Source organism: Heliangelus exortis, chromosome 1 (assembly GCF_036169615.1).
Source record: "Heliangelus exortis chromosome 1, bHelExo1.hap1, whole genome shotgun sequence".
In the NCBI taxonomy this organism is placed as follows: domain Eukaryota; kingdom Metazoa; phylum Chordata; class Aves; order Apodiformes; family Trochilidae; genus Heliangelus; species Heliangelus exortis.
This window is the reverse complement of record NC_092422.1, coordinates 104770258-104789646: the sequence shown is the minus strand read 5'-3', so window position 1 is coordinate 104789646 and position 19389 is coordinate 104770258. Positions and strand designations below refer to the sequence as shown.

At 38.7% G+C, this 19389-nt stretch overlaps 1 protein-coding gene across 6 annotated transcripts in view; it reads right to left on the bottom strand.

Moving 5' to 3' along the window:
* Positions 1-19389, bottom strand: part of POU2F1 (POU class 2 homeobox 1) — a 121057-nt gene that overhangs the window by 99976 nt on the left and 1692 nt on the right. Inside the window, exon 2 of one of the 6 annotated variants that reach the window (XM_071756578.1) lies at positions 5208-5302. The exons of the other annotated variants lie outside the window; for them this stretch is intronic. Coding sequence (XP_071612679.1) covers positions 5208-5223 — 16 coding nt within the window. The 5' untranslated portion in view covers positions 5224-5302. The remainder of the gene's footprint in view (positions 1-5207; positions 5303-19389) is intronic. 6 annotated transcript variants of the gene reach the window in all.

The following is a 19389-nucleotide window of genomic DNA, read 5'->3' as shown; positions in this document are numbered from 1 at the left end:
CCCTCATTAGAAAATTCTGATCACACAACTAAAAGCACTGACACCTGGATGAACTGAACTGCTTGCCAGTGTTAAAGAGGAAGAAAAGAGAAGAATTCATCAATTGCACTACTGAATATGAGTTCATTTATACAGAAAAAATGCGCATCTTATTGAATGAAAGCAATGTGAAAGGAAAATGCCTCTGCAGTGGAACATCATACTAGTCTATTTAAATAGTCGAGTGTGTAGAATATCTTTTTTAAAATATAAAAAGGAAATAAACTAAATATGGCTTCTCAAGCAAAGGTACTGGAACAGAAAACATAAGATACCCACATTCTTCCTAACAATTCTGTGTATCTCCTCCCCAGTGTACATACTGCATGAAAGAAAAGAAAACCCATTGCATTCAACCAGCTGAGCTGAATAATCTCTAGTTTTTAATTTCATTCCAGATTTAAGAACAAAACTATTCTGATGTATGTGCATTTAGTAACCAATGATGGTAAAGGGAATTCCTTTATCTCAAAATAGATCTGGCACAAGAACAATGCTTTACATGTTCTCAGAACTGAAATCACGCCTAGAAATCACATATGGAACCTTGTGATCACCTCAGGGACTACTAAATGATGTTTTCTCTGCCATAAGTGCTGAGGACAACTGTTTTAAAGAGAACATTTTAAGGATACTTTTCTCCAGTCTGACTAGATACCAATCACCTACATCTGTTATCCCCCACCTATAATTAATTGTTGCTGTCTACCTATGAAAGACAATGTTTATTGTAAACATATTTTTCAACTCAGTCAATGCTATCTGAGAAGCAGAAGCCAAAAACAAATTTGGAGAGCCAGATGAAATGCCAATCTCTGCCTAAAATCTTGAGATTGTGTTACTTAAACACCACACCTAGTCCAATTGCTCTTTTTTAATTACATGCATTAATAGACAACAAAACAGAAAAACAAAAGCTGTAGGTCCACTGATCCTAAGATTTCTCCTTCACAGTTAGTGACTTTTCTTTCAATATGTACTCCAACAATACTTTGCAGCTACAACCAGGCAAGTATCTGTGTCTACTTCACTACAGACACAAATGTGAAGTTCATCCACATGATGCATTACTTGTAACGAATAAAGAACAGGAAGGGTATTCTTTTCCTACAGATGTGTTCCATTCCTGATGTATCTTTCTACAAACACTTTTTGATGGCTTATTCCTCTGCCTTTGTGCTTCTCCTCCCTTTCCTCCAAATCTTTTCTCCACCATGGTACTGCAATAGAAGTGAGCATGAAGATACTCTTAATCATAGAACTATAATCAGCATGAGAGAGCAATAAAGTCTCCCCTCAGCCTCCTCTTCTCCAAGCTGAACAGCCCCAGCTCATTCAGCTTCTCCTCACAGGACCTGTTCTCCAGACCCCTAATCAGCTTGGTTGCCCTTCTCTGCACCCTCTCCAGCACCTCAATATCCTTCCTATACTGTGGTGCCCAAAACTGCACACAGTTACTGAGATGCAGACTCAGCAAGGCTGAGTACAAGAGTAAGATCACCTCCCTGGTCCTGCTGGTCACTGACACAGGTCATGATGCCTTTTGTCTTCTTGGCCACCTGAGCACACTGCTGGCTCATGTTCACAGCTGTCAGTCAGCACCCCCAGGTCCCTCTCTGCTGGGCAGCTCTCCAGCCACTCCTCCCCAGGCCTGTAGTGCTGCTGCGGGTTGTGGCAAAAGTGCAGGACCTGACATTTGGCCTTGTTGAAACTCATACTATTGGGCTTGTCCCATCAATCAAGCCTCTCTATATCCTTCTGCAGAGCCTCCCTACCCTCAGGCAGATCAACACTGCCACCCAGTTTAGTGTCACCTGCAAACTTAATGGGAGCGCACTCTATCCCCTCATCCAAATCATCAATTAAAATGTTAAACAGAAGCGGCCCCAGCACTGACCCCTGGAGGACACCACACATGATGGGCTGCCAGCTGGATTTAACTCCATTTAACAAAGGGTGTGTGCATCCAAGCCACGAGCAGCCTGCTTCTCCGGGAGAATGCTGCAGAAAACTGTCAAAGGCCTTGCTAAGATCAAGGTAGGCAACATCCACAGCCCTTCCCACATCCAATAAGCAGGTCACCCTGTCACAGAAGGGATTGATGGTAAATGATGGGAAGTGGCTAGGTGAGCACCCCTGCCAGTTCTTTTAGCACTCCTGGGTGCATCCCATCTGGCTCCATAGATCTGTGGATATCCACATGGTGTAGCAGGTCACTGGGCATCTCCTGGATTGTGGGCAGGTCAGTCTGCTCCTGGTCCCCATCTCCTAGCTTAGGAAGTTGGGTTTCTTCTTCAGTACTGGTCATGTTGCTAGAGACTGAGGCAAAGAATTCATTAAGCACCTCAGCTTTTTCCTCATCCTTCATCATTGTTTTCTCCTATATCCAATAGGAGATGGAGGGTCTTCCTGGTTATTCTTCTGTTAATATATTTATAGAAACTTTTCTGGTTGTCCTTTACCATAGAGGCCAGATTAATTTCTAGCTGGGCTTTGGACCCGTTGATTCTCACCCTGGATAGGATTCTCACCCTCACAACATTTTTGTTGCCATTTTGAGTGGCCTGCCCCTTTCTCCAAAGGCCATAAACTCTCTTTTTCTCCCCGAGTGCCAACCAAAGCTCCCTGTTCAGCCAGGCTGGTCTTCTATGCCCCCAGCTTGCCTTACAGCACATGGGGATAGCCTGCTCCTGAGCCTTCAAGACTTCCTTCTTGAAGAGTGTCCAGCCTTCCTGGACTCCTCTATCCTTTAGAATTGATTCTCAAGGGATTCTGGTAATCAGGCTACTTAAGTTGCTTTGCCCTTCAGAATTCTAGGGTGGCACTTTTGCTGCCTGCCTGCCTGCCCCCCCCCCCCCTCTGGTATCTCTAAGAACAGAGAACTTTATTGTTTCATGGTCCCTGGTCCAAGGTAATCTCCAACCATCTCATGTTCTACCACCCTTCCCAGTTCACAAAAAGTGGGTCCAGCAGGGCACAGTCCCTGGTTGGTTCACTCACTAGCTGAGTCAGGAAGTTATCCTCAACACACTCCAGGAACTCTCTGCTGAATTGTAATTCTAGCACACAACAGGGAAGTTGAAAACCCTCACAAGAACAAGGGAAAATGACCATAAGATTTCCTTCAGGTGTTTATAGAAAATTTTGCCCACCTGATTGCCCTGGGTGGGAGATCTATAGCAGACACCCACAGCCTTATTGGCCTTGCCCCTAAATCCTGATCCAAGCAAGACATCAAAATGAAAAAGGTATAAGAATGTCTCCCCATATTATCTGGAGAAAGTAAAATGAGGAAACAATCATAATCATACATCATATCAATCATAATCAAACAGCTTTAATCATAAAAGCTGTTGTTAGGTTATTGAAATGAACTTTTCCTTCTCTCTTTTTACTACAGAGGCAGCCTTCATTTTGCTGGAAATGCAGTGCTTAAAAAAATTAAGATTACCTAACATCATTAAATGGGACTCTCACACAAGCGGTCTTCACTTACAATAACACAGAATACAGACTAATCTTTTAAAATCCTTTAAGATGTGTATCATGCATGGCAATCTAGATACAAAGGAGAACCACTTCCTGCCTACTACTTAGAACAAAAGTCAAACCTGACCACCTGAGCCATCACCTACACAAACTGTAGAGGGAGCCTCAGTAAGTAAATCTCAGCACCTTCAAATTAGAGATACATTGATAAAGCTCTTGGGGAAGAAAGGAAGAAACACAGTTAAGCTGCTTTTATTTTTTATTTATATTAACAACTTTGTAAAACTTCTTATTGTTATCCATTATGTATTTTACTTTTAAAAATTATTTTGTGTGTCTTAATGGGAAAATTCTGAAAGGGCTAAAGTAAACCTTCATTATTTTCCTTCTGTTCAGTGGGATACTAGGACAGTTTGTTTCTTCAGATTTGTACCTTAAGTAAAATAATTTCTACCATGCTTTGGGACAAAATAGTATGCATGGTAGCACTGTATTTCAAAAACTAATGTTATGTTTCTGTTCAGTAAAATCACAATTTGGTACCAAAAGAAGGAAGCCTCTATAAAGGAAAAGCTGAAAAAGAATCCCCAGTTTTTAAATAAAATATACTGTGTTTCAAGATTTCTATGTGCAAGATGTTTTACTATTAAAGCATGAACAGTGATTTCACAAACTAATGATTCAATTACCTTAATTTAATGATAACTGCTGAAACACGATTCATTTAACGATTCCATTGACTCATTTAACATATAGCAAGCAAGAAGAAACAGTAGTTTAGGTCACCATGAAAATACCTTCATGCAGCACAGATGCTGACAGTTAGTAGTGAGTTGCAAAGTTATGTGCTTTAGCACAACCAGGGTATCACAACTGATGATTAAACCCTAACAATGTCAGAGAACACTCTGTCAGAAAGACATGAAATGAGGAAGTGTCGAATTTTTTTTTTTGCTTTCCCAACACAGGGGGGAAAAAAAACCAAAACAAAAAAACCCCACCAACAAAAAAACCCAAACAGGCCTTTTTATTGTTATAGCACTTTCAGCAAGTTGAGATTAAAAAAAGATTTCATGCTAAAGTCAGCTGCTTTATCAGATAAAGACAACTTTCCTATTTCCCATTGTATAGATCAAGTTGGCTACAGGAGCCACACAGAGCTTTGAGTAGCACATTTTTCCGTAAGGGCTGTATCGTTTGATCATAGAAAAGCACATGGACTGCTGGGTAGCCTGAATCAGAACTGTAGAAAAAGGGAGCCAGGCAGCCTGCTGAGGCCAAGCTAACCATGTCACCCTGGCATCCCACAGCACTCTCCATCATGGACCAACACACGTGGGGTAATCATACATCTCCACTTACAAATTTGTCATGGAGGTTTTCACACTAATTCATGTGAAAATACTCCAAATTAATGCAGTATGTCTTCTCTAAACCTCATCTATAATGATTTTAAATATACGCTTGTTAAGGCCAGCTCCCCTGTGCTGATGAAGATTCTACTGATTGCTTTCAAAACATCGAATTTCAAACCCTTACTGCTTTGAAAGGTGTATATAGAATTTTCTATATAACTCTTTGCAAGAGACATAGCAATTTATGAAGCCAATAAAACTCTGTTCTCTGAAGACAGAGCTTTTATTAGAGGACAGGACACATCCAAAGAGATGTGTCTTTACCAGTGATGTTGTTCATAGCCTTCCCCTGCAGACTGGATGCAGCAAAGGACTTGGTGCATTAGGTCACCTGGTGCTCAGAATGATGACAGATGAACCTGTTGATAGTTTGATAGATCAGAAGGGATACTGAGCAGAACCAAGTTTAGAAACTCTTCTTCTCACCACGTACTCTTCCTGAAACACTTCCCTGGCATTTCCAGCCTCCTAACTTTTCTACAGTAGCAAGCAGCCCTTCAAGCCTCTGCTCTCTTCTGCTAACTCAGCTTGTACATGCGTCGATACTAAACCAAATTTTGTTCTGGGCTTCAAAGCAGACACTGCAAAGGGACCCACCCAAGCAATTTAACTCTTCTCACTGATATCCTGCTGAAGTTGCTGACCTGGAGAAAAAGTCTTCGAAGCTGCCACAAAAAAAGTACCAAAACACCACCATTAGTACTGCCCTCTAATCAAATGCAAGCTCACCACGCTATCTGCCACTGTATCCTGAAATGCAAGCCAATTACTTTTCCATACCTTCACCAATATTGCCATTCTTTCATGCACTCCCAGTACTGGTAATAACATACAAGTTCCTAGTCTCTGTAAAATCAAAGCATGTAGAAGCTTACCATGTGAACTAGGCACTGATGTACTACTTTGGTACCATGCTGTATTTTTAAGTAGGAGTAAGAGCTCTAACTGAGACAATTCCAACTAACTTATTTATTTTCTGAGCCCCAGTGGGCAAGAAACCAACTGGTTCTCATAGAAGAATCTGGAGTGAATAAAAGACAGCACTGCAACTTCAGGTTGCTTCTTTAAATAATTCCAAAATAAAATAGGAGGGGGGGTTAGTGGTTTTTTTTGTTATTGCTCCCGCAGCACCATCATTCCATTCTTTTTAATGTTAATTTTGAAGACAGTACAGCAGGTGTCTTTCTGATCTATATACTGCAGATAGGCCTTATGCACATCCATTCATAAAAGAAAATAAAAGACTCACACAGTAAAACTTTTTTTTTCTTTTTCCATACCAACTTTCCTTTCATTTTCACACACAGAAATGTTGCTTTTCTTAAACATTTAAAAAACCTACACGCCCCTTTCACTTCTTCAGAAGAATATGCACTGCCAAGACACTTGCAGTCCAGAATTTGAAATTCCATATATATTCAGTCTAGTATTAACTGCCATAATACTATTTCTAAATGCAACATTTGTTCATGCAAACACTGCTGGGAACTGAATGATCTAATCTCCATGGGACTAAACAGCTAAGAGTTTTGAGTTAGCAATTTTTCATGTGCAGTTATGTCAGTTTGCTATTAAGAAATCTGCTATTCCTTCCAGCATCTCAATCCTAGACTCCTAGATCAGCCCAGCTCAGAACAGACCATGAAAGGTCATCTGATCCAAAATTCTGTGGAAATGGGAGCCTAAATGAAATTCTCTAGCACCTTGTCCAATCACATCTTGAGAACCCACATGGTCAGAAAAACAGTATTTAGAAATTAACAGAAACAAAAAAAAAAACCCCACAACAACTATATTACAAAAGACTGCTCAGAGGATCACATATATCTAAAGACCGAAAGCTTTAGCAATCAAATCGTACCAGTGCTCTTAAATGAATAAAAACTTCCACATGCACAAGCATTATTAGGAAGATAAAAATGTTTGCAGTTTTGAAAAAGCATTTTAGAGAATTTAACACAAACTACCCCATCACTAGCACACACGCTGATCAAAGAAAAAGCTACTAAATACAGCCATTACCAACATAAACCAGCAAATCTTAAAGCACAAGACCACTACACTTAGGCAATGGGAACAGTACCTGCCAACAGTATTTTGCAGTTTGCTCCCTAATTATAGCTCATTAACAAAAGCATCTCGGTCACATATTCTTAACGCCAGTTGCAGCATGCCAGAATCCACCTTCCATGCTATACTTATAAATGACAGGCTACACAGATTATTTTTTTTTTCCTGCAGAAAGACAACTGCAACTTTGATTTTCCTGTTATGTTTTTCATCTTCCTTACATGCTGTCCATGACATGCTCTCATTTGCTAGTGGGTGCTTTTCAAGTCTTCATCTTTCTTCAGAGGAAGAAAAAAGTGAACAGGTCATTTAATTCTAACCTCACCTAAATAGATATATGCTCAATACAATTTAATGCAAATTATCACTGCAGTGGTAAGCCACAGGAAGAAATCGGCACATTCTACATTTTCTCCTGTTATTAGAGAGGCTTTCAGCACACTTACAACAACATAGTTATTAAAGCCCTATCTATACAAAGAAACTACCTTTGTCAAACTAACCCAAAGGTGAATAACTTCTTACTTGCCAAGGCCAAAATAACCCCTTACAAAAATACCTGGCATACCATTATGACACACTTGGTGCTATTCACTGATAATGTAAAGTCAGATGGCCCAGAAGACTCAGACAATTTTTGAGTTAAGCCAATAAGCCAGCTCTAAACAGACACAGTTAAGTCAAAAAAAAGAAATGCAGGCTAGCTAAACTCAGTGTTTTTACTGGCATTCTCACTGGGGCTAAATTTGGAAGTCGTATCACTTTAAAAATATAGAAAAAATACCAAATACGTCTCTGACTACTGTAAGGCAATGGAGGACAGAGCAAGCGTATGCACTGAACAGTCGGCTCTGCTACCTGTGAAATGGAGGTCCACAACACAGTGATAAATAGAAGTGCTCAGAGAGCAGAAAACAGCTGACCATTTCCAAAGGCTGAAGGGCAGGACATTTCCTTGTACAATTTGCGAGTCAACAAGTCCTTGAAAAGAGACTGCGAAAACATTTCACCTGCTTCAGAAAAGAACGACACTAAGAAAGCAAGCCAGAATCGAACAAATTACTCTGGCAGAAGTACAGGACACTGCTCAGTTTTAAAATATGTACATTTCTCCGAGCTGAAAAGAATCACACCTGAGTGATGAAAACAAAAAAACCAAATACGAGTATTTTTTCCTCTTCATTCCTATCAGCAAACTTTTATGGCTAGTATAGCTGAAAGAGATCTATATAAATAAAAAAGCAAGGCCTCAGTTTCCCAGATTTTGGGTGTGAATTTAAAGGTATGCAGAAATTAGATTTACTTGGAAACAGAGATCTGGATCACATTAGTTATCGTTAACACCCAATAAACATGTCACAGTATCACACAAAGATGCTTCTCAGTTTGCTAGCAAGATCTGAAAAAACAGAGAATAAAGATAAAATGCACTGCAGTGAAGTCACTGTGCTGAATTCATGACATCATAATTGTTGTCATGGCAACTAGCTAGTATTAAGCACAGAATACTGCCTTCACTGCAGAATCAAGGAGCACCTGTGCTGCCACAAAAGAAATGTTCTTATTCAAACACAAATCTAGTCAACAACACAGGAAATAAGATATTGCTGTAAATAAATTGCCCTTTCAATACCTCTTATTTTGTTCACCTGGTGTGAGACTTTTTAAATACTTGGGCACACATAAAGAGGTCTGATAAAGTACACATGTGACAAAAAGAGTCTAATTGAAAAAATGATGTTTTTCTTCCACACTGTTCCTCAATTTTTCCAGTACAGAGTAATTCTCTTTGCGCTTGCGTCTGACTGCAGTCATGAAACAAATCTCTGTTCAGAAACAGAACAGAGGGCAAAGACTCCAAAGAAAACCAACCAACCAACCAAACAAACAAACAAAAAAACCCCACAAAACATTTTCCAGTTCTTTTTTCAACAAGCCAGATAGTCAAACTGGAACTATCACACTGCAGCAAAACTAACTGATAAAGAACATTTTCTACATTTAGAGCTTACAATTCCTTTTGTTAAAGTACTGACGCAGATGGGCCTTTAAACACCAGTTGTGTTTTCATGAACTTGCTAAATGTAGTGCTTCAAATCTGCAGGGCTCTAAAAAATGCTTAAGACTAGTTTGTTGTAAATAAAAACATCATCCCTTTTTTTCTAAAAAGTGCTCTTTTACATTACGAATATCTGCTATTCTCAGCTCCTCACCATTCACAAGTATAAAAGCTACAAATATTAAATCTTTACTTTTTTTAAACAGTCGACAATTTATTGGGTCACAATTAGGTTTGTGACTAAGAGGTAAGTAAGTATTAAAGGCAGAAATGCCACATTTGACATTGCAATCTCAAGTATTTTGTTGAAATAAATCACTTGGTGTTACAAAGGCACATGAAGGAAAATACACCTGAAAATTAACTTATTCAGATTAACTTGTTGAATTAAAAAACAAAAGCAGAGTTGTAGGTCAGTAATACCAAATAGTTTATCACAGTACAGAGCTGATTAGCACCAAAGCAGTTGTTTCAAAACAAATTATAGCAAACAGAAAACATTATATAATAAAGTATATTTATTTGCTACTTTTACAGTTCTTAAAGACCAATCAAAAAATTATTGCTGGACCAAAGAACACTTCCACACAACCATATGTAATTACTCAATGTGCCTAAACAGTAAGCATTGATGGGGTTTTTTCTCAGCTGAGGAAACAAAACTGTCCTGGTCACCAATCAATCAACAGCCCCACATTTCTGTATTGGCTTAATTACTTTAATGGATACTTTTCCTATTGCTATAAAGTACACACTACACCAAAACCAAGTACTGAAATAACCTCTCTTTTGTCTCCACTCTCTTTATACAAAGATGTTTGACCAAATTACTATTAGACCAAAGTAGAGAACACAAGCATTAAAATGAGGAGTTTGTGATACAGATTAGTGGAAAATCACATTCCATGTTTCTGCCTTCAATATTATTTCACACAGCCAGGAATGATGCCCACTACTTGAATAATGATACCATGAAAATCACCATGTTAACCTTCAGCATATTTAGGATACCACTATAGTTGACAACACATTCTAAGCAAATTGTTCAGTGTGTTAATCTAACCCCTGCCACTGAGAAGAAATAGACCACATGTTTTTAAAAATCTTAAGAACAGATGCCACCTTTGGCCATAACAACTTGTGTACACAAGCATATATCCTAATTAACAACTACCACAAACCCAGAAAACTGAAAGAAGCAAGTTGATTAAACTTCAAATGAGTTACACGAGAAATGCAGAATTCTCGATTTCTCCACAATTCTGAATATGAATTTAATGAAATATTTGTATTATGCAATTTAGAGATATATTTGTGATGTAAACATAAGAAAAATGAAAATCACACTCCCCTTCATCATTAGTAAAGAGAGCATTTTCTAGCTCTGTCCCATAATATGAAATCACTACTTAATAAGTAATGAAAAAATCAGTGCCTGCAGTTAATTTTACTTATTGAAAGACTGTCAAATTAACTGATCCCTTAAGTAACTAACTCACCTTCTCTGAGTACACACAGAAGATTATGTATTGTCTCGAAACTTTAGAGACTTTCTTATATAACTTTAAAATTAACTTAATTTTTGCTTATATTAACAGCAAATAGGTAAATGTGTAGATATAAGTGCTGTCCCACTTTTATACATGGCATTTTTTTCTTGTATTATTTATCAGTATTATATAGAAGTGACAATTGAAATTTTTCTGCTAGGATCTTTACAGATGCCCACAACCCTTGCAAACCTGACCAGAGACACCACAGCACAAAGTAATAGTAACTGTCCCTGCTCTCTTCCCCAGCAAACCAAGTTGCTAGAAGATTTAAGATGCCAAACAACTATTCTAACTCTTTATGACTTTATTCAAACTTCCACATAGCAAATCCTTTCCACTATGGCAGAGTTCATCATCCACAATTACATAAAACATAAGTGTACATCCAATCAAATACAACACGGTATCCTTTAAATTTAGCTGTTAGTTTATAATTATTTCTATTATAGATACAATTAAAATGTGTTAGAAAAGATGGCCAGATACATTTGCAGTTTTAACTTTGTTGAGAATTATATCAATGAAGTAGCTTTTCCTACACAAGCATGGCAGAAGAGTGTTTGCAGTAAGTTTCAGGACAGCTTTAGTTTGTCCCCGGTGTATTTGGAACAAGTCCCTTCTGCACCACTGAACTGAACCATAAGTTGCAGCAAGGTTCCTAATCAAACTAAATCAAAGCACATCAGTTTTACCTCTCAAAACTGAGCAGCAGTATTATTTGCAATGTCATTGTCTGTAATGAGAGAAGGACTAGTCTTGAAACTACATAGCTCAAAAACTATAGAGATTTCTGCAGTCCCTTTCTGTAAGATAACTCTCAAACATGCTCAAGACCATCAGTGGGTCTTAAGGTGCAGAGAATCTGCTCCATTGTGGATCCTTTCCATGAAGCAATAACAGAGGCTGAATTTTTAAAACTCCCCCTCTTATCTTCCCAAGGCAGGAGAGTAACAAAAGGAGCTTCCAGTTCTCTAGGTCCCTGGTAGGGAACGAGCAATTAGGTAATACTTCGGAGTAACCCCCTAGTTGCTTCCCACAGCTGGAAATATGCAGAATACACAAGTATTATATTTCCTGAACTCTTTTATGGTGCTGCTGAGCTCTTTAAACTAGGAGAACAACCATGTACTTAAGAACAAAAGGTAAGATGGCTTTGAGAAATAAATGGGAAGATAATTTTCTTCTCTGTTGGAAAGAGAACACTAAAATCACCATACTGTCTCAGACCAAAGATCTACCTGACCCTCCTCCAACTGCACTCAACAGCAGACACCTAGACAGGACTGTAAAAAGAGGGGCAAGCATAGGGTTAGCTCCTTTGATTACATTCCCAAATGCCAAGAATTTGCAGCTCAGCACTCGACTTAGCCAGAGGTGAAGAACAACATGCAACAGGCTGCTTAGCTCTTCTTCGTACAATTTTGCACACACACAAAAGAAGAAAACAGGTAAGCAACAAAGGTTAGTTTAAAATCAGATGCATGGAAAAATTCCACAACTTTTGAAGATACACTTGGGGTCTTTTTGAAAAACTGAGTAAAATCAACTTTGAAATATGATCAGGTTTCTAGTTTAAACTCTTCCTGGTGATATGTTCTCATTTGAAAGCTTTGACTAAAAGTCCATCCTACAACTACTGCTTCTTCAGCATGTTTTTCTAGGGCAGTGGTTGGCAACATTTGATAGGCAGCATTGCAGCCTGGCAGCTGATGGCTTCTGCCTTACTTTGGCACACCCATCCTAACCAAAGAGAAGCTATGCTGGCTTTAAAATAATAGTTGGGTTAAGGTTAACAATTATGCGATTCAAACAAATTCCTGTGAGAGACAGTGTGACTGATTTGAAGTCAGAAGCTCCTACACCTCAGACTAAACTAACATGCAGAAGTGCAAGTTCTCAACTGTTCTGAAAGATACTCCCAAATTCACCTAGCTTTGCTGCCATAAGCTGTCTAAAGTAACTATATTCTGACTGAAATGGAACAGCAAGCAAAGATAATCTTACGATAAAGCCTATTTAAGGGAAATGACTTGTAAATCACACACTTTACTTGAGATACTGGCAGTACTCATAACAATCTGCATTGTATAGCTCACATCAACATAAATTCAATAAAACAGGAAAATGCTCCTGGAAAGTTCAAAATAACCTGGGAAGTACCACTTCTTCCCAACACTGGGAACAGGCATCCTCATTTAGTAACAAATGTTACAAGCAGAAAGTTACTGTTCCCTTTGCCTTCCTACCTCCAGCTTCCACACTATCCAAACCCATTTCTGCCAGAAGGTAGTACAGTTTTACACAGGCTTTCTCAAAACAGTCCAGAAAACCCAGTGCTCTTCCTCCTCATGTTCCCACTTTTTTTTGGCAGCAGCCCACCCCTCAATAAGATTAAGTGTGATATGAACTGCACCTGCAGGTATGATGACAAAGTAACTCAAGTGATCCCTCACTCATAGATTCCAATCAGAATTACCCAGGCTACTTTAGGTAGCTTAGATCAGTCTTTAATAACCCAGCTATTTTCAACTGAAATAGCTTAGAAAACACCTGAATGATCAGACCCACCAACAGACACAGGGGAACAGGAAAAATCAGTCAGAAACACCAATGTCTTGTACTACTACAGTGATACCTAGAAGAAGATGTCCCCAGCCCAAGCTTTCAGGCACTTTTTCCAAACCATGTGTGCATGCAGGTATGTATGTGCCTTAGAGGATGGGGTGAGAAACACTCCCAGAGGGGCTGGTAGGGAGGGAAGGTAGCATTAGCTGCCCTAAGAGTCTCTGCAGCCTTAGAACTAAGCAGATTTAAATATCTATTTAAATCTATGTTTAAAAAATCAAATAAAAGACCTGCTAGACATCAAGAAATAAGAAACAAAATTATGAATAATTAGAATTGCATCCTTGCAACAGAATACCTGAAAGATACTTGAGTCTCATTTCTCATTCAGTAGACTGTATTAACTAATATGTAGAAATGAGTGATTCAAGTATCTGAGTCATTTCTACCTGCACTCACTGCATACTCCTCCCCTTCAGCTATATCCAAGTCATATAAAGCTACAACTTCACACTCGTATGGTCAGGCACGAATTACTAAGTCACATGGTATTTTTCAAATAAAACTGAATCATTGAAAGGACAAAGGGAACAAGTAGCAAAGAAGCTCACTGTAAAAAGGATGGTGGCTTCCTTACAGCTCTTAAAGAAGTGGGGAAAAAAGAAGCAAGCTACACCTCCAGTTCAATTCAACAGGTTTTTCTACATTCATTTTTAAGTCTTCACTTGTATTTACTATTTTAGTAACTTAGCTATTCGTATCTTCCTTTTCCAAAACTTCATGCCCTAACATACAGTGTCAAATATGCCATATATTCTACATTATTTCTATGCAGTCAAATCTGATGTTTTTCTGGGTTCGTGTTTGGGTTTTTTTTTTTCGAGGGTGGGGTAGAGAAATGATAAGTAAAAGGTTGTTTGTCACAATATCATGATTTATAGAAAAAGTAAATTGGTCTCAGCATTCCCATCGCTTTTCTTGATCTGGTACCATTTTACATCAACTACAGTTTACCAGCCCAATCAACTGTGGTTTCACAGTGGCTTATGACAACCTAAAAAGCAAAGCTATACAATACAGTGAAGCTAATCAGAATGCTTATTGCTGCTTTTGAAAAGAGGAAGCTTAATTTCCCTTCCCCTCTTTCCTCTTCCTCCACTTTCACTCAAGTGGTTCTACCCTCGCTCTTACACTTGATGGCCTTTGTTGAGACAATTTCAACTCACAGCTAGTTTTCCACCCAGTTAGCAAGTTAGGCCAGGCCATCCTGGAAACCAGTAAGTACTAGGAATGGTGCCAAGTAAGTGGTGGGATCACATGGCTGAGAGCATGACTCCCCATTTACGTGAACAGGAAAGCCACCAGAGAGAATGAAATTATGAGAAGACTTGGGTCAACAAGTGTGTTTCTTGTTCCCTTCCTTGATTGGTACTGCTATTTGTCTAATCTCATTGAAGCCAGTTCAGAGAGCTAAACCAACAAAAAAACCATTCATTTTTTTTGGCAAGGCTTGTATTCTGTCAATTTAATTCTCTGAAGTAGCTCAGCAAAGGAATCACGAAAGCATCTGCACCAGTGTGCAGAGAAGAGGACAGGAACACACAGGGAGATGAGGACAGATTCAGGCTGATTTAAACTGTCATTGAACTGCATACCCTAGAGCAGATCTACATCACATTATAGTTAGAACTGACAGTAATCTGTGCCTTTAAAACAGGAGGTGCTCATCACTGGTGAGAGTACATGAACACAGTATCAACACTGAAACATTCTGAACAAAGTTTAAGCTGGGCACAAGTCTGCATGATCACATGCAAAACCAGAAGAAATTACAGTACTCTTACATTCAGAGATACCTCAAAACACTAATTATTCCTCCAGCAACACCCCTGCAAAAATGTTCTCTCATTCCCTTTACATGGATTTAGCCCAGAACAGCAAAACTGGTGACTAACTCCAGACTGGAACCCAGTAAATTCTCTATACCAAACCAACACTTCATCACTCAACTAATATTAACCTTAAACTAAATCAATTAGTCAGTAGCATTCTATAAAAAACTACTTTCACAAAGACTTCCTAATGCACCATAGAGATCAATTTATAACACAGTTATATTAACAAATGGGGGTATTTCCTAGCTAGTTGTGAAATAAGAAACTAGGAAAATTAATAATACTTGGATCTTAAGTAATTATTTCCTTTTCTACAGAGAAAAAAAAGCACGCACGAAGCAGCTTGAGAGCCTATGCGCAAAATTCAAGAAATTTAAGACAAAGAACTATAGAAAGGAAAATACATCTATGTACATGCTTTTTTCTCATTTAGCAATTGTCAAACTGTTTCAAGTGAAATAAAACCAACTACTTAATACACAATTAATATAAGATCAGTATCTTCCCTGAAATCTGCCTTCCATACTCATTCTAAAAAATCCCCCTCTTAACTTGTCCTGTATAACAATGTAGCACATTAGGGAAAGGGGTGGGAAAATCTGTCAGCACAGGAGCAAATCTCTGCAGTAGTAAACAGCTGGCACTCGAAGTCTCTCCAGCAACATGAGATAGTCTTTCATGCACACACTGGCTTAAGCACCCAAACCAAGCATATCACAATTGGGACACTCAAGTCATATTTAATTTTGTTCAACACTTTTGACAGAGACTGAAAATACTTACGTCATAAAAGAGAGTCATTTGCCAGGACTGTTACTGATTCTTTCAAGATAAAAATAATAAAGCTCTAACTGCAAGTAGCAGAAGCTGCCCAATTGTCAGCTATATCAGTATCAACTTTACTGTCCTACAGGCAACAACTGTTTAGTGGGAATAGAAAATAACACTGGAAAAAGATACGAAAAGTAACCAAATAGATTTGCACATTAAAAATGCGATAATCTGTTTTGAAGTCCTGAACTCCATGGAAGTCAAAGTTTAAGGAAAGCAAATGAAAACTTGCTACAAAAAAATTACTGCAAAATTGCCAAAGAAGGAGAGAACACCAACATGTCTGCCAAGGAGATGAACACCCTATAGCAGAAAGAAGTTGGATGACAGATCAAATAAAACATTCTGGACAGCACAGACAAAACATTTACCTCAAAATTCCTTGCATCCTTGCAAATCTGAACATAAAGAAAGCAGCAAAAATACGCTACTCCAAATGAGGAATTTACCACTTGAAATTTGACAAAGATAAATTTAAGTGACAAAGGTATTAAAAAATCTCATTTTTCTGGGCCATGTATTATTGCAACGTAGCAAAAGTAGGAAAAACGCTTCACGTCATCTAAGAGACTCCTAACACAGAATATGTTGGTTCTTCATAGGTTTAAGAGACAGACCAAGCTGAAGACTATCTCACTGATTTCATCAAGTGAGGCAACTCCAGACATCATCACCATTACTTGCCAAGACAAGCATTCAGAAGCTACCCATATTAAGCATCAGGAAGCCAGTATTAACACTTGTTTAAATTATTACTTCGAGCTAATCTTTGAGAAATTGTTAATTACAGGAAAGCTGATAATTTGGTTTTTGCCTCCTAAAATGACAGGGTGGGAAGATCAGATTCTTTCCCTTTCCTTCTAAGAAGTAAGGAGTAGGCCCTAGCTCCTCGAGTTGTGAAACCAACATATGGACACAAACCTTCCCAATTCTACTCCACATAAGGCAGCATGACTACTGACACAACTTAGCCTATTCTTCCAACAAGCTGTTAACACTGGTAAGTTCCAGTCAGTTTTTCAAAGAAGAAAATAAAAGAGAAAAATGGAAGAACTGCCTTGATATGGGAGCAGAGGTAATCAAGTAGTGAATCATCGAATGATTGGAAGGGACCTTAGAGATCACCTACTCTAACCTTCTGTCCATGGGCAGGGATGCCACTCATCTAGACAAGGTTGATCAAAGCCTCATCCAGCCTGGCCTTGAACACCTCCAGGGATGGGGCATCCACAGCTTCCCTGGGCAATCTGCTCCATGGTCTCACCACCTGTGTACTGAAGAACTTCTTCTTAAGATCTAGTCTAAATCTATTCTCCTTCAATTTAAAAACATTTCCCCTTGTCCTGTTGCTGGACACTTATGAAAAGTCCCTCTCCAGCCTTCCTGTAAGTTCCCTTCAGGTACTGGAAGGCAACCATAAGGTCCGCCCAGTGTCTTTTTCAGGCTCAACAACGCGAGCTCCTTCAGCCTCTCCTCATATCAGAAGTGCTCCAGCCCCTGGATCATCTTTGTGGAAGAAGAGCAACTGTATCACGTGCGGGACAAGCCTTCTTCCTTCTATCGCTAATAAAAGCTGAAAAGACAGCCAAACGAGAATACATTCCCCTGTTAAGAATTTGGAAGCACTGCAACAGTAGCACAACCCTCCCCCTCTACTCTCACCACAGCCAGGGGGAAAAAAAAAAAATAATTCTTTTACTCTCCCAGAGAAGCAGCATCTTAAAATCCGACATCCACCAGTGAAAATAACATAAAAGTCCTTACTCAAGACTCACAAGTAATACCCATGCACTAGTCTCGACACCTTCCAACAAGTGAACATGACACCAGGGTTTGGGAACAGGGGCTTCCCACTAACATGCTATGGGCTTCACTGGTGAAGACATTTCTGTCCACATCACGTTCCAGTAAAATTTTAAGCTACAACACAGGCACACAAATATATTTTTGGGATAAATACATCCGTAATTTGGCATGTAAATACCTGAATTCAGAGCTATAAAGCCCCAGCTTCGCCATAAGGCTGCACAAGGCCACTGGCCAGTATTCCATTCTATAAAAATTACTGAAATGTGAGTGACAAAGAAATTTTGTTTGCAAGATGCAATGTACATTTTTATCATGCTGGATAAAATATCTACAGTCTCAGCAGTGGTTAAATTGCTGCTATAAAGGAAATTGTCCTCAGATAAATGGTTTCCCTATGAGAAGGTTCCAGTGCTACACCTCACCCCAGGTCAATAAATCAAATTAACTGCACCTTGTCCTCTGGCCAATGACATCATCGGCTTGACCACATCTTGTGAAGCGAGTGCAAAAAATATACGCTATTTAAGGCATGAAATCATATTACTGCTTTTTGTCCAGCCAGCCTTGTGCTGATGGTCTGCGAAACAGTCAGTCACCTGAACAGTCTCATTACTGCTTCCACGATTTATTTTTTTTTCTTCTAGTATTCAAGACCTGTCTTCACCAAGGGTGAAGAAAAAGGATAAATAACCTGAGCCATTATTTTTTAAATCAAAATGCTTTTCATTAGCTGCAGTGTAGTATTTTGTGACAAATTAAATTTAGAACCAAACTACCAAATAGGCTGCTTGCATTTGTATGTGAACTCTCTTTCTAGTCATGTTTCAAAGATGTTTACATGCTAATCTGGCACTGCTACTTTGAAGTACCCTGCTGTTATGTCTCTTTTCTGCACAGGGTGAAAACAATGGTCACTAATGAAAACCTGCAGTTTTATCTGAAACACATTCCTGCATAAATATTTTTAATTATTGTCTCTTTCCAATAAAGTAGTCCATTTCTGTTTTGTTTTGTTTTTTCCTAAGTAGACTAATATCTGGTTTAAAAAACAAATTATTCCAGACAATTTAAGAGGATTAATTTTAATTTTCACTTGGTGTTCTTATAATACAATCACAGAAAACTTATCTTTGTAGACCCTATATTGCCTACTAGTACCTTCTATCTTGAAAGCCTAATCTAAATGAAAGGGGAAAAAAAAACCCAACCAACAACCAACAGTCAAAGATACAAGCAGCAACAAAAGCATCTGACACACTGCACTGTTAAACTGCATCCACACTAAGCAACAAGAAGGTGAATAAGATTATCTTCAATGTATTCAATTCTGTTTGTGTTCAGATGTAGGAGGAAAGCTGTTCAGATTTTGAGTGTGTCTTCTATAGCTCTTTCAGTGCCAGGAAACGTAAATTAGAAGCAACTCTCCTTTAAGGAAAAGAATCAAGGACAAAGGGACCAAAAATGCCCAAGCCTCTGAAAAGCAGATATGAAAGGAACAGCTTTACAGTCTTGAGTTGCTATAAATTAAAAATAAGCTCCTTATTTAAAAGACATGAGTGTTTGAGAATCTATGAGCAGATCTGATGCTGCTCAAGCCCCAGGAGGGTTTTGTTTTTGCTGGCAGGGGTGGAGTGGAGATGGGGGGGTCATTTTGGTTATTAGTA